Source organism: Motacilla alba, chromosome 3 (assembly GCF_015832195.1).
Source record: "Motacilla alba alba isolate MOTALB_02 chromosome 3, Motacilla_alba_V1.0_pri, whole genome shotgun sequence".
Lineage (NCBI taxonomy): Eukaryota > Metazoa > Chordata > Aves > Passeriformes > Motacillidae > Motacilla > Motacilla alba.
Window position 1 is genome coordinate 62330306 of NC_052018.1, and position 15029 is coordinate 62345334.

General features: G+C 41.7%; 2 protein-coding genes across 5 annotated transcripts in view; both read right to left on the reverse strand.

Moving 5' to 3' along the window:
- VTA1 (vesicle trafficking 1) overlaps positions 1 to 3195 on the reverse strand; it is a 39244-nt gene extending 36049 nt beyond the window's left edge. For 2 of the 4 annotated variants that reach the window (XM_038131359.1, XM_038131358.1), the window contains exon 1: positions 3002 to 3195. In XM_038131359.1, coding sequence (XP_037987287.1) covers positions 3002 to 3110 — 109 coding nt within the window. In that variant the 5' untranslated portion in view covers positions 3111 to 3195. Of the gene's footprint in view, positions 1 to 1278; positions 2571 to 2619; positions 2902 to 3001 lie in introns of those variants that run through there. The other 2 variants (XM_038131360.1, XM_038131361.1) reach the window with 2 other exon arrangements.
- Positions 3196 to 5974: 2779 nt separating this feature from the next.
- GJE1 (gap junction protein epsilon 1) lies at positions 5975 to 9943 on the reverse strand. The gene is made up of 3 exons (XM_038133878.1): positions 9646 to 9943; positions 8873 to 9055; positions 5975 to 8437 (listed from the first exon to the last, which is right to left on the reverse strand). Exons 1-3 carry the CDS (start codon positions 9682 to 9684, stop codon positions 8042 to 8044), a joined length of 618 nt encoding a protein of 205 aa, XP_037989806.1. The 5' UTR covers positions 9685 to 9943; the 3' UTR covers positions 5975 to 8041.
- Positions 9944 to 15029: the final 5086 nt, after the last annotated feature.

The window sequence follows — 15029 nt, forward strand, 5'->3', positions numbered from 1 at the left end:
CCAGCCACTGTGTCTTGCTCGCTTTCTTTGTCTGTGTGGGAACACAGCTGTTTATGCAGCAGTGAATTGGCCTGGCTGAAAAATAGCTTGTTATTGTCTTTCATCATACAATTACATCAACATTTGCTTCTAAAGCAGTCCAGGGTTGGGAATGAGAAGCTAGAGAAGGACTACAGCATTTTCTTTAGGTGGCATTACTGATTTATGCTAGCTTAATGCTCAAAATACAACACAACACAAGAGAAAAAAAAAGGCAAATAAATTATGTAATTGTCATATAAATTTCCTGCTTTAAGAGTGCACCTACAGCACCTCTGATGAGAGACAAAAACATTAACAAGAGCAATAAGCAGTTTCTCAGAAAATTTTATTGCTAAGCTATAGAAAGCAGTAATGTTGCAAACACATCTTGCCAGAGTTCACTTGCTTCCAATCCTCAAATTCATTTGTGTCACAGCTCATTATTAGACACACAAAAGTGCAATATAACTAAAATTAACATAAATCAAAACCTAGCATACATATGCCCATACTACAAACTACTGTGCCACAGCAACATTAATAATATTGTGACCAAAGTTTTTTTCTGGGTATGACCCACTTATGGCAACATTCCAAAGCTATCCTAAACACATCACTGTTCAGACTGATGGTTACATCCACTAGCTAACCAATGATCCCACTCACAGAGTGGCTGTGTCAGCAGCTTTGTGATGGAGCACAGCCTCTCAACAACAGGGTGCACTCTGCTCTGCCTCACCAGCCCCCTGCTCCTGGGACATGCAGGGTGGCAGACACAGGCTACATCAGCTCCCTGCTCCAGGGACATGCAGGGTGCCAGGCATGTGCCTGCAGATGAGGCTGGTGGGGAAGCACCACACAGACAACACCACACAATCTAGCACTCACAGAGTTTTCTGCACTCTATTCCTTCCACATAATACATTATACAAAATGTATAGAGCTCTTCTGAAACCCATTTCAAAGGCTCCACAAAGAGATGTTTCACTTTTTCCAGTGAAGCATCGCTTTAACTCTACATAAATCCACATGGTTTTCAAAACATTATCTGAAAGGAATCCTGAAATCTTTTGGTATCCCCTGCTCTACACTCCTAAAAATCTCTCTTTCTAGTAAGGCTTTTACTATTCATAGCATGCTAGGAGTATATACAGTACATTTTTTTTGACAGTAGCAATATTAATAATTAATACTTTGGGATTCCATGTAATTATGCCAAACCCATGATGTTAAAAATTAATGTTTCATAAACCTTACTTTTGCTTCAAAGCCAGAACTAAATGAAGAAAAAAAACCAAACAACTATGGGGCACGAGTAGTGCATCTTCTTCAATCCAGACAAACTCATCCACCATGGGAGGAAGTAAGTGTCATCAGTGGAACACTGGTAAAAACACATTCTTCTCCTCTGTGTATTTAAAAAAACAAAGGATCTGAGCAAGACCTAACTTGAAAAAGAGGTGTCAGTGCTTTTTATTTTACATAATACTGTAATGAAACAGACATGTCTAGCATACAGTCTTTGCTATATTCAGTAATGAACCAGATGTGTTGAAGTACTCAGATTTAAAAAAATAAAATTTTCAGACTACTTAGGACAGACAAGGCAAATGACTTTACAGAAAATGGTAATTATCCAACACAGGCTTTTTTTTCCTCCACACTAAGACATAAGTTTCAGAATGCAAAAGACAAAGAAAAGCAGAGACTGTACACTAAAACATTTCTGGTTTAAAGTAGACTTGTATTTTATCATCTACACTAATGTATGTCTTTTTCTTGTATAGCCAGACAGTGTACTACATCTGACAGAAAAATCCAAAGAAATAAAGAAAAACAAGCAAAAAAACCTTCGGTGCAACCTGACCTAGCTGGTGCTTCCTGCCACACACAGTGTCACTTGTCCTGTGTTTTTCCAGTAAATAAAAGCAAGTACTAGTGAGAACATCCAGTGTAACACAGAAAAGGTAAAATCATTCTTCTGTCACTCAGACGACAGTTTTTTCAGAGCTACCTGAAACCTGAATTTCATTAACTCATTCTTCTAAATTAAGATCACCTTACAATGAAAAACTACCAGTTCTACATCTATTTTTTATTTCATTTTTCTTGAAGACAAGCCAAGTAAACCCCTTGAATGACCTCGTATCTCAATAAAAATACCAACACTGTGAGGACCCATCTTCCTTCCCTTTAAGGGTGGGCTGTCAACAACATAAACATACATTTCTGGTGATCTGCTAGTGTTAGGCCCTTTACAAGCGTGGCTTAACTGTAACAGGAGTTTAAGAGCGAGCTTGTATTTCTAATTCAAAGAAGTCTTTAAGAAAGGCTCACAGTCCATGCTGACGACCATTAGCTTAGAAGCCACATTAGCTTGACAAATCTACATATTAATTTGCAAGTTTTGCAGTAAGGTTTTGCTGTGCTCATTTCAGCGAAAGAAGCAGAAAAAAAGCAAACCACTCCCTTTGAGAACTCCGAGAAAGTGACAAAGCCTCAAAGAGCAGAAAATTTAGAATAGAAGCAGAATAGAAGCAGAAAGCTTCTATCAGCACTAAAGAGTCTCAAACTCAAAATACTTATTCAGGGTTACACGGGACCGAAGGGAGGTCTTTTCAGAAGAATAAAAACTCCGAAAAACTCCTTGACTGTCATTTTTTGCCGTGCTCATTAGGGCTGTCCCATCAGGACCACTTTACACGGCGCCGTACAAGCAGGCGGTGGGGCTCCCGGAAGGCGCGCTCCGACCGCCAACAGGCTGCAGCTCCGCACGCCCGGAGCGGAGGAAAGGCGGGTGGGGCTGCCGCGACCACCCCGCACCGCCCAGAGGTGGGGCTTCCCCCCGCCCCCGCGCCCCCGCGCGTCCCACGGAACGCCCGGGCCGCCAGGGGAGGAGCGCTCCGCCCGGTGCAGCGGCGGCCGGGCCGGGCCGTGCCGTGCCGTGCCGTGCCGGCGCCGCGGCCACCTCCTCACTCACAATAGTACGCCACCACGGGCTCGCGCTTGTCCAGCTCCTGCGCGGTCCGCAGATGGTGCTGGATGCTCTTGAGCTGCGGCGGCAGCGGGGGCAGCGCCGGGGCCGCCATGGCGCGGGCGGCGGCGGCGGCGGCGGGGCGCGGGTCTCGCTCCCGGGACCGGCGCGCGCCGCTTCCGCTTCCGGCTCCGGCGCCGTGGGCGGGCGGGCGGCGGGGCGCGGGGAGCGCCCCCTGCTGGCCAGGAGGGGACGGGCGGTGCTGTCCGTCCGTCCTATCGTCCGTCTGTCTGTCTGTGGGGATCTACAGCCTCAAACGCCACCTGCGTGGCCCCTTAGTGCTTGAAACGCGTCCCACGGCAGCCATGAGGAAGGGCTGGAGACTTCGGGGCGGTCGGGGCTGCTGCCTGGCGCAGCGGCGGAACGGCAGCCTGGCCCCGGCTGCCCGGGGCTGAGCAGTGACTGCCTCCCCGTCCCTACTGCCTCCCTCCCTTTGGCAGGCCAGCCCAGAGAGCTGTGAGACCTGGCCTGTGCAGGTACACCTGCAAGTAAAATCCCTTCTCAGATCGAAACTTCTCCTTGGGCTGTGCCAAGGCTTGCCAAGGTCCGTGAAGCCCTCGGGGGCTGAACTGTGCTTTTACTTCTGGGTCTCTGCCCTTCATCCCCACAAACTGTTGTCTCCAAAAATCAGATTAGTTACCTGGTATGCAACCAGCCAATAAATACACACTCGAGAGAGATACTGATTATTCATTTCAGAGTTGTGTGAGCCTGGGTGTTTAGGGGTATTCCATAAATCAAGCACTCAGCACTTAACTATTTATACATTTTATCAAACAAAGGCTGCTTTGGTTTTTAATAAGAGAACAATAGTTCTTTTATTAATTAGTTTTCTGTATTCTGTTAGTTAATGATTCTCTTTATTCTTCTGCTAATTAGTGAGCATGTTTAGTCTTTCTCCTTTGAGTCACTGGGTTTCTTGGGTCACTGGTCCATGAGCTGGTGGTCAGGATTTCCCCCGGCCAGAATTGCCTGTTACCCAGTTGGAGCTGACTGCAGCACAGTAGCCGAGTGGCCTTATTAGTTTCTTCCTTATTTTGTGAGTTCTGCCGAATGGCCCTGTGTCCTGTAATTTCTGCATTCCTTGTGTCAACTACCAGTTGGCATCCTTCTTCCCAAGCTTTGTTAATCTCCCCCAGGGTCTGAGATGGATGAAGGATGTCAAGCTCTAAACCTGGCAAACAATCTAAACCTGGTAAACAAGGCAATTCTACTACCAAGTCATTTGTTTTTCTAACACTTGGACATCAGTTAGAGCTTGATTGTTAGCTGCTGTCTTTTTTAACGGATTAATTCTCCCTTGTTGTTGATGAAGCTTGAAAGTATTCGAAGATTAAATATCAAAGAAAATACTTTCTTAAGAAAATTTAACATATTCCACATTTTGTAATACTACCATGGCCTGGCTAATAGGACTGGGCTGCTTCCTGGTGGCTATCAGAAAGTCTGTCAGCCTTGGAACGTGCATCTCATAGGATCATCACTTCCCAGATAACTTTGTCTCAGAGGAACCGCCAGGGATTTCTGGTTTTGCAGAGAGGGGATAAGAACAACACAAGAAATGTGAACTGTTGAAACAAAATGGTTTCAAATGAATCTCACAAGTTATTGCAATATAAATTTAGTGTCTATTACCTCATTCTGATGGCATAGTTAAAACTATTTTGACATTTCTTTTAGGTAGCCCTTTTGCCAAACCCCTTCTTGATCTCAATGTGTCTGTTTACAGAGGAAGAGAACATCAGTGCTCCACGGCATAAAGAAGGGTGCATGGGAGGGAGGCACAGGGTAGGAGAGGCGGTTGCATTGTCTCATTGCTGTCACGGGAGTGTGCCAGAAAGGGAACAGGAGGGAAATGATGTCTGAACAGAAGAGAGGAAACCATGAAAGAGAACAAGGAGTGGTTACAGGACTGGGATGCTGTGATGCTATACTAGAAGCTGGCTGGCCCAGAGCAGCTATACCTTTGATGTAAATGCAATCATGTCACAATTATGGCTCTTTGTTAAGTGAGAACTGAAATGGTCATGATGTCCGACTAGAGACAAAACTGACTGCAAACACATGAGCTGGGGATTGCTTTGAGTGCTATTTGTGAAAATTAGGTGGCTAGAGTATAGTGGAAAACAATGAAAAAGTCAAAGAAGCACTTACAGTGTGAACCTGATGTAAGCAACAAAAATGCTTCCTCAGTGTTCTGGGAGACAGGACTTCATGTTCGTTGTGTAAAGAAATAGAATTGAATCAAATAATCCCCATCTGTATTATACATTCCTTTTTAAATGGCAAAAACAAAAAAAAAAGCCTTCATGATCATCTCAAATAACTTGCTAAGCCTTTGAGAAAAAATCAGCTCAACACTGAGAAATGCATGAAGGCATATCAATCTCAGAGGGAGTAAGGGTGGAAGGAAGCTGATAGAAAACAATGCAAATGAGAATGAAAGTGGTGGGAGTTTGGAAGACTAAGCAAAAGAAAAGTTTATAGACACTTGAGAACACAATGAGCGCCAGGAAAACAAATGGCAAATACAGGAAAGAGAAGTGTTGACATCCATGGGGAAATGATTTCTTTACATGGACGTAATATCTCCATCATTGTGTTCCAGAAACTAATGGCAGAATGAGGCACAGAAAAACATTTGCATTAAAAGGCAATAATGCACTTCTTTTTTTTTTTTTAATGAAAGACTGAGGAATTTGACAATTTTAATTCCACAGGAAATGCAGAAAAGAAATCGGTATATCTGATTTGAAAGAAGGGAAGTTTTTAATATGTTCTAGAATGTGACCACAAAGAGAAAGGCTATGGTGGGGAGTAACCCAGCTCCTAAAGTACTCCAGGGATCCTCAGACTGTCCATGCCAGTACTTGTTCTTCAAGGCTCTTGATGGTAACAAGGACTTAAAGAACTCCTGAGGGCTTGGGGGTTTTGGCACTCTTCTGACCCTTCTGAAGTGTATGGAAATTTACAGAAGAAAAACAAGCAATGACATATTGAGCACCAGGGAAAATACTGACAAGGTTGTGATTAAGTTATTTTATTATTATACAAATAACTGATGAAATGGGATTCCAAGCAACTGTACCTAGCACATGAAAGTAAATTCTTTTTCTTAGTAGTTCTATATACTGTATGTTTTTCTAAATAATTTTTTAACCTGAGATTACATGTTTCAATTGGAAAGAATAATTCCAGATGGATATTGACACATACAGTGAAAAATTAGACATGTATCAACCAAAGAACATGGCAGATTATGCAAACAAGAAGTTAGCACAGTGATTTTTATTTCACTTGCAATGCTTGCAAATATCAAATAACTAGCTTAATATTGCATAAATCTGGTAGCTTTGACTGGACATTTCTTTAAGACAACATATAACTTGTTTCCACAGGGGAAAAATAATATTAATGCTTTAATATAGAAAATGTACTGAAATACATAGTTTTGTTCTTGATCAGCATATTTAAAAAAACCACACATCTACTTGTGGCCCACTTTGTTTTAAATGGCCCTGATTTAATCAAATCCAAGACACCTTGAACTTGCTATTCCATTTATTTAGCAGGTTTACTTTTGTAGTTGAGAATTACAAGGCTATGATAATTCAGCTGTGTTTTGGACTAATCAACTAACACTTGGTGGTAAAACAGTTGGTAAGAATTTTTCCAGAATTTTCTAAATATTTCTGAAATTACCCAGATTCTGTTATCAGAATCTCAGCTTTTTATGTTTCAAAAACAGATGGAATATGGTTGATTGTTATTGTAGCTATTTGTAGATATTTTATACAGGAAACTACCTCCTCCTTTCTTTCTGATTCTGAAATCTATTTTCTTTTCTTTATCTCACTTCAGCATGAGGAAATCACTTCTAAATTTAATATGTTTATTAGACCTTAAGAAGAAGCTGTTGCACACAAAAACATCTGATGCCTATAAAAAGTTTAAAACCTAACCCAACCCAGTACACTTACTGCATAGAATAATTTTAATATGCAGAGTTCTTTTTTCACTGTTATTCTAGCAGCTTCAGTCCTAGAAAAGACTTTTCTTTTCTTCTTTCTTCTTTCAGAGCAAGAAAAAGTTAGATGTGACACAAACAGCAGAAAATTCTGTGGGCCCAATTCTGCAGTCACACACAAGCAAAAGGCATTGAAATCAAACGATGATTGGGCCTAGGAAAGGCTTTTCTCCAAGATTTTATTTTGACACTTTGAAGCCGCTTATGCAAAATTGTTAAAAAGCTATTTTCCTCCTTCAAAATGTGATCTTACTAAATTGGTAAAAATCTTCTACATGGTTAGCCAAAACACAATGAGGCGTTGCTGTCAGCACAAAGAATACCATGCTACTCTTTCACTTTTAAAAGGAGATTCTGAGCCAGCAGGTGACAGTAGCTGAGCCTGTGCAAAGTAAGCTAGTATCCATGGATATGTTGTCACCACAGCCTAGCCAGGAGTCTCTGCCCCCAGGGGTTGAGTTGCAGGTTGCATGTCAGTGGCACTTCTTGGGAAGATGCTTGAATGCTTTGTGGCACCCAGAGAGTATCCACTATTGTTCAATTCTCAAGCCATGAGAGCATATAAGAAATTTGCAATAATTTTTCCTAGAAGGGCAATGGCCTTATTAACTCAGATGGCGCGTGTTCAGAAAAGCTGTGAATAGAAGTGTTTTTATAAATGTCTCCTCACACACAGACACTCCTCTGGAGGCAGAACTATCATAGGTGGCAGGTCATGAAAATATATTGCTCTTGGGGATCTTAGTGCCTTTGACCTTGACATGGAAATGAATATTATTCTCACAGCGTGCAAGTTTTTAGATGAGGAGTTTATGCCAAGTGACTATTCTGCCTCAGTAATCATGAGTGGTGTTCTCTTCTGCAGCACTGCATAGAGGATAGATGTTTTTCTGCTGTGGTTTGAAACCATTGTTACAAAAGTGCAGGTGGACAGAGCAGTAAATGAGTGCGAGTTGACATCATTGAGTTTTTAAGAAACCTAGCCTTCTACATGAGATCTCAAAAATTTCAGCAACACACAAGATCACTGTGATCACAGTAAATGTGTACATTGCAATAAGAAAGATTGTCTTTTCAAAGTGCTCTGGCACCATGCACCGGGTAATGTTAAACTTTTTATCAAGTGCTCCCACATCACACATGTAGATTGCGTTCACTTTGAAACCAAAGAGCTGAATCTGAAGCCAAAAAGCCACAACTTCAAGGACAATCCTTAAGAAAACAGAGAAGATATAGAAACCAGTGTAGGATGACTTTTGGAGAATATCTTCCTGTTTGATGCTCTTACAAGCAGCATAAAGGTGAAAAAAGGCTCCTGGTACCAGTACAATCACCAGCTGTAATGCCCAGAATACCTAAAATGTAGCAGAAATGTACCTGTCAGATCATTTACAACTGCTTTGGAACAGCTAAAACACATGCATATTGGAACATTTTGCAAGTCTGTTTTTAATATATATCAAATGTATAAAAGCTTAGATGACAATAAAGGTAAAAAGCAGTTATGTTTTGATTTGAAAAGTTTAGTTGGGTTCTGAAACATGAGTATTATTTTGAAGGATGGGAAACACAGCTCCTTATTTAGTCACAGCTAAAGGGATATTAAAAGGAAAATATTAATGAAAAAAGCTAGTGATAATTAGCCTAGTCAGTTAGTACTTATATGGAACAATCATGCTTTAATTTTTGCAGTTTACTTGCTTTACATTGGATTTTTACCATGAAAAAAAAAAAAAAACGAAAAACAAACAAACAAAAAAAAAAAAAAACAAACAGAAAAAGATAATTACCTGAGGAGTTATAGGTCTGAACTGGTTGTAACAGAAAAGATTAACCTCTCTCTTGTCTGGGTCACAGCTGAAATGCAAGGCCTCATTTCCATAAACAGCAAAGCCCAAAACACCAAGGAAAAACATTCGAATTGAGCCAAAAAAAAGAGTGTGGAATTGTCCAATTACTGTTGGCGGCCTGAGCTGCAAATCAGAGGGTTCATTCAACATAAAAAACAAAAATGAACAGTGTTATTGTTGGAGGTCTACTTGCTCTTTTTCATTATCCAGAATATTTATTTTATTCTACTTGTTTTAAAGGAGACATTTTGCCTATGAAGGGTGCAGTAGCTCTCTGCAAAACAATGTTCTTACAACACTTTATTGTTCCTACTAACTTTATATAAACGTTAATTTGTCTAGCACTTGCCAGTTCATTTGTTTCACTGCCTTTATCTGTATTCCGCGGCTGCAGAAGGCGCCAGACGGAGCTGAGCGCTTCGACCCAAAGTCTATTCGTTTTGCTGTTGTACTGATTCATTCACATGATGTCAGGTGACGGCAAAGCACGGACCGCCGTGCCACCATCAAACCTAACCATGCTTAGAACCATACTTATTCCCGCAAATTAAAGTTCAGCTTCCCCAAAGGGTCAATTGTCAGCCCGTTCCGGCCACCTGCCCCGCCGTGCCGGGCCGGGAGCACAGGCGGGCGGGCGGCCCCGCTGGCCCGTGCGCGGCTTGGGGCCGGACCCCGGCTCCGGCGGGGCCAGGGGGCGCGCCCCGCGTACTCACACATCCCTCCGAGAAGCTCCGGATGTAGTTGGGGGACATGGCTGGGGACGGTGCCTTGTGTGGGCGGCGCCGGCCGGAGCCGGAGCCCTCCCTGGCCCCGACTTGGACCCCGGCCCCGGCTCGCTCCGCCCTTCGTCCCCGGGCGGGCCCCCGCGCTCGGGCCGGCAGCGGGCGCAGCAAAAGCGGGGCCGGCTGGCGCCCGCCGATAATCCCCGGGCAGCACCGTCAGCAGCGCCTGCCGCCCGCTGCGCACCTGCCCCTGCCCCGCCGGCCCACGCCGGCCTTTCGCCGCCGCCCCGGGGTGCCCGCTGTACCGACCATCACCCCCGCCCGGCCCCCGAGCCGCTCCCTGCCCCGGCCCCCATCCCCGTCCCGGCTAATACCCTGGCGCAGCGCTCTCGGGGCTGCCGCTGGCGGGAAGAGCCGGGATCCTGCTAGCTGGAGCATCTAGAGTTTATCAACTTTTCAACCAAGTCCAATGAAAAAGGATGCTGCAGGACTTGGAAGCTGTAGATCCACGATTCTGAATTAAAAGAAACAGAAATGGAATGAAAACAAATAGTATTACCCACTTCAAAATTGCTACAAATAACTTAATGGCAATAATTGCTGCTAATAGTTTGCCAGCGTACTCAGTATGTGGAGCTGAAGCAGCTCCAGAAGAGCTGTGCGTGCGAGTCCGTGCATGCCTCAGACACTCCTGCTGGTACATTGCCGCAAGGAAGTACTTCAAGTCAGTAGTTTGAACCTAGTGGGAGTTCTACGGGAAGATGGAGAGTGGAAGAATGGAGATAGGACACCAGTAAAAGGGAAATGCTGATTTGTCATTCACTCACTCGGTGGTATGCAGTAGTTTATTTGGCGTGCACAGGAAAGTGAAATCAAGTCACCGAATCCAGAGAAGGGCGGTTACTCTTTTGCCTCTAAACTCAAAAGAGAGCCTCGCTTGTAACTGGCTGCAGCATGACTTCAAGCTGATGTATCAAAAACCATTGTTCCCTCTCTCATGTATGCTCATAGGCATGGAAACACAGGCAGAAGAGGGGAAGTGATGGGAATTGGTGTTTATTTTATTTAATTTATGGATTTAGCTCTCGTGTCTCTAAAAGATGCCTCAATGACTGTGTTAATGACATGGTTGGAATAACTGTTGTAAGACATCAGAACACCCTTTGTAAAGGGAACCCGCCCTGCATCTGCTGAAGTAGGTAAATTATAAAGAAGGTGAAAAGTGCTCCAATAAGTGCATGTTATTTACTGCAGCTCCTAGTTCAGGCAGTTAGTAAATGTCTATCTCCTGGAGTACTGTAAAAGGTGCTGTATCGGTAGCACTCAGATTTGGTTTCCAAACATTTTTAATGCAATCTGCTTCTCGGCTGCATAGAGAGAATGCTGAGGTTTGTGTATGTCAAATGAACTAAAAGCAATAATGTCTCTCAGTGGTGTGTGATCTGCAATAAAGTACTGTGGTTCTCAGCGTGGTGACTGACCTTCGCCAAAATGCAGTGATTTTGGTCACAGTGAATTGTTTTTCAATACATATGGAGCTTAATTATCATCTAAATGCAATTCTAGTGCTCCCACAATACATGAAATGACTAAATTAGTTCAGCAAGTTTAATATCAGTAATATTTCAATAATTTAATTATTTTAAAATGTGAATTGCCTATTGAAAATCTGTTGTTGAATGTACCTCAAAAAGTAGTTGTGTTTGTATTTATTAGGATCTCTTTAAATAGAAATGTTTAAAAACACAACAGAAAAACTCAACAATTCCTAGTTTCTAAATGGAGATAGATCTTTCAAAGCTTTTTGTCATGCTTGATAGAGTAGTGATTATTTGCACATTAATTGCTGAACATGAACCCATGAAGTTTGGTCAGCATTTGATTCCTCTATAAATAGAAACCATATTTCAGAACACATTTTAGGTAAAAATCTGCACTATACAAATGTTACTTTGTATCTTTTTATTTTTAGGTGAGAATCACATGATTACTTACCTGACTGGATTGTGTAATACAAGACAATCAACAATCAACCTCAGTAACAATATAGAAACTTGAATCTCTGTCATGTGATAAAGATGCTAAAGAGAGACTTAACTGGCAATGCTCTGATTTTTTCTAGGAACGCATAAGGCATACAGCTGCACTGAAATTAAAAAAAAAGAATTAATTCTGGAGAGGTTGTCAGATAAACCCAATAAAAACCCCATTGGTGTCTGCAGTAAAACCCCACCGAGTGTGATGAATGGGCCCACAATAAAATTGTCACTTTCTTTGAAGTGGCTCCAGTGTCATGTGAGCTAAAGCACAAGAATCCCATTATCTTCGCACTAGGAGGAACTAATGGCTATGTTTTTCTTTTGTCATGTCTGTTTCAGTAATGTGCTTGTTAACACCACATTAGGAAAATAACTTGAGATGGAAGTAGAGTAAGCTGGCATTGTGCATTTCTTTTGAGTGCAGAGGGAACTCAAGCCATTCCTTGAGACTTCCTTGACAGAAAATCATTATTTGTTTTGAATCTATAGGAGCAGCTGTCTGTTAGTTGTCTATCATGGACAAATGGGATGGAAGATGTTGATATCACATTTGTTTCTAAGTGAGTCTGAAGCCTGGGTCTTGACTCCAGTTTGGAGCTCAGCTGTGTGCTCTTTAACATTTTAATGAGTTGCAGTCCTACTGAATGAATACAGTAAAACAAATGGAATGTAAATGCATGCGTAAAGCTACAATTGTGCTTAGAGGGATGACCTGGGTGTTTAACATTAAGCACCCAATTAATTTCTTTATTAATGTGGTTAAAGGTAACAGCACCTGTTACCCTCATGCCATAAATAAAACCAGCACCATGAAAATGGTGCAAGAAGTTGAATTGATATCAATAAGATAAGGTTTTGTTTCCCAAAAGAGAACTTGCATGAATATTGGAGAAATCCACTTCTGCTAGCTTTCCAGCTTTGTCTAGTGCTGGAAGCAGCTGAATTTCCATTTTGGTTTGCAGAGTTCCCTCCATCAAAACAAGAAAGCTTCTATTGAAATAACAAGGAAAAAACAAAAGAGTTATGTTACGTTATTGTACATTTGACTGCCTGGAAGAAATCACTCTCTACTACAATGCATGCCCACTTTCCAGCTGTATCTACTGGTGTAATGAGTGATATTACAAAATTTATTGAAGGTTTGGTTCCTAATGCTCGGTGTTTGAATTTAGGTAGCATTTGTTCCTTGGTTGCTACTTTGTTTCTTTTCAAAATTTGACTGACAATCAGGCCTTCAAACATGATCACTTCCAGGGCTCCATTTGAACCCAGTTTTCATTTAATGTGCAAGTACCCATACTTATTTAAAGGCTACTTACTGCAGGTAGTGTTGGTGGCAGATATGCTTGGCTCTTCATGGGACTACACATGTTGTGATGTGCAAATCTGGAATTAGCCCTGGAATTATCAAGTGCCTTGAGCTGCATAAACGAGTGAAAAGAGTGTTTTTTCTTGTCAGTGCCAGACCCACTTCTCGGTAGAGGCTGTTTGAGAGATGTGTGGACCTCCTCATTCCTACATGAACTGATTATGAATCCCTACATTTGGGAATTACTGAGGAAGAAGACTTCCCTCTCATGTTTCCAGGTTGTTGTGGTTTCTCTCCTATGGTGTTGCACTCCATCTGTGGTGGCTGATTATGCCTGTGCAGTTTCTTTCCCACTGGGGAGATTCACCTGTGGCACTCTCTCCCTCACTCTTGTGCCAAGTACTGTGTCAGAGCTGCACAATGAAGTTGCCTCTAGGCTGTAATGTGAAATAACATCTAGGCATGGGTGGACTCTTGTTTGAAAAGAGAATGATGAACAGTTTGTATGTGGAGATCTGAATTCCAACTGGCTTATGTAAGGGTCTGTGGATCTTCCCCACACACGCCTTTTTACCTCTGCAGGAAATTATATTCATACTGGTTGAATATAATAACTGGTTGAATTATATTAATACTTCAGAGAAGCATTATCTAACTTTCTGTTTTTCCTAAGCTGAAGCCACTCACTTTCTTCAAAGCTTATTTCCTTGATATTAGAGTTCTAAACAACATGGAGTAGATAAAATCAAGTACTGATAAAAATCAGGAATATAAATTTCCACTGAAAATGTTTCTAATTCTTCAACCTTAGGAATTCCATCCTGTGGACTAGAGGACTGATAAAATTCAATAGGATGGAAGAAATTCTCCTGGAAGGCCGCAGTAGGAGTGGTAGTGTTGTGAAACAAAAAGCAAGGGGTCTCACCTCTCTCCATGCAAACTGCAATAAATTTACCTCAATAGAAGTTTTGAAATTGTTCTTTTGTTGATATTCATGCAAAAAGACTCAACTTTCTCTTGTCCCAAGAAAATCAATATTAAAGACAAGTTGAATTTAAACTAGTCTCCCAATGGGAATCATACTGTCTGTTGATATATAAAACCATTTTCAAGCAAATTAGCAAAAGGACCATACTCCCAGTGCTAAACTCACAGAGTTAAAGACTTGTATTGGATCCAGCCAATGGTAACCAAAAAGAGGGATTTGGAGTGTTAACAGAAGCATGACTATTGTTGATCTTAGAAAATTTCATGTATGCTCAACAAAATAAAGGGTCACAACAATTTATATAAATATGTAAGCCATCAGTGAGGCTGCCTCAGAGGGAGCATAGCTGAATTTAAAACTGTGTGGAAGGAACTTGATCAGTAACAAGAATCACTTCCAGGGGAGCTCTGTGATGATTCTGATGAGCTGCATAGTGGTAAAGGTGAAGTATCTAGCCAGATCCTTTCTGAGGACTAGCACTGGTTGGGTTCAAACAAATTATTCATTTATATCAGTCAGTAATTTACACAACTTTAACACATTTATATAATAAGGGATGTGAGAAGAGTCACAACGATCAATGAATAGATACAGAGAAGTGTAACTTTAAAGAAACATTTTTTTTATATAATCTTAAGAAAAGTTTATTTAAGAAGAAATCCCTGATTTAATTCCTAACTAGACAGCATGCCATGGACAGGCCATGCACATGTGACATGCTTTGCTTCTGGTATTTCAGTGGTCAGATTCTCCATAGACCTGTCATAAACTCATAGAGCTTCAAGAGAACTGCTGTAGTAATATGAACAACTAATTCTCTACAAGTTTGTGATTCCTCTCTTTTGAGAAAATGAAATAAAGGAATCAGTCTGCAGAGCATGTTACTGGACAATGCTGTTATTCCACCTTAACCTTTTATCTTGGAAACTTCAGTCCAACGGGTCTGCCTGTCTTCCATCATATTTACATGGCTATCTACATTCATGGCTTCTGCTGGAAACAGATGGAGCTGTTTGGAAAGCCTATACATGTGCAGACA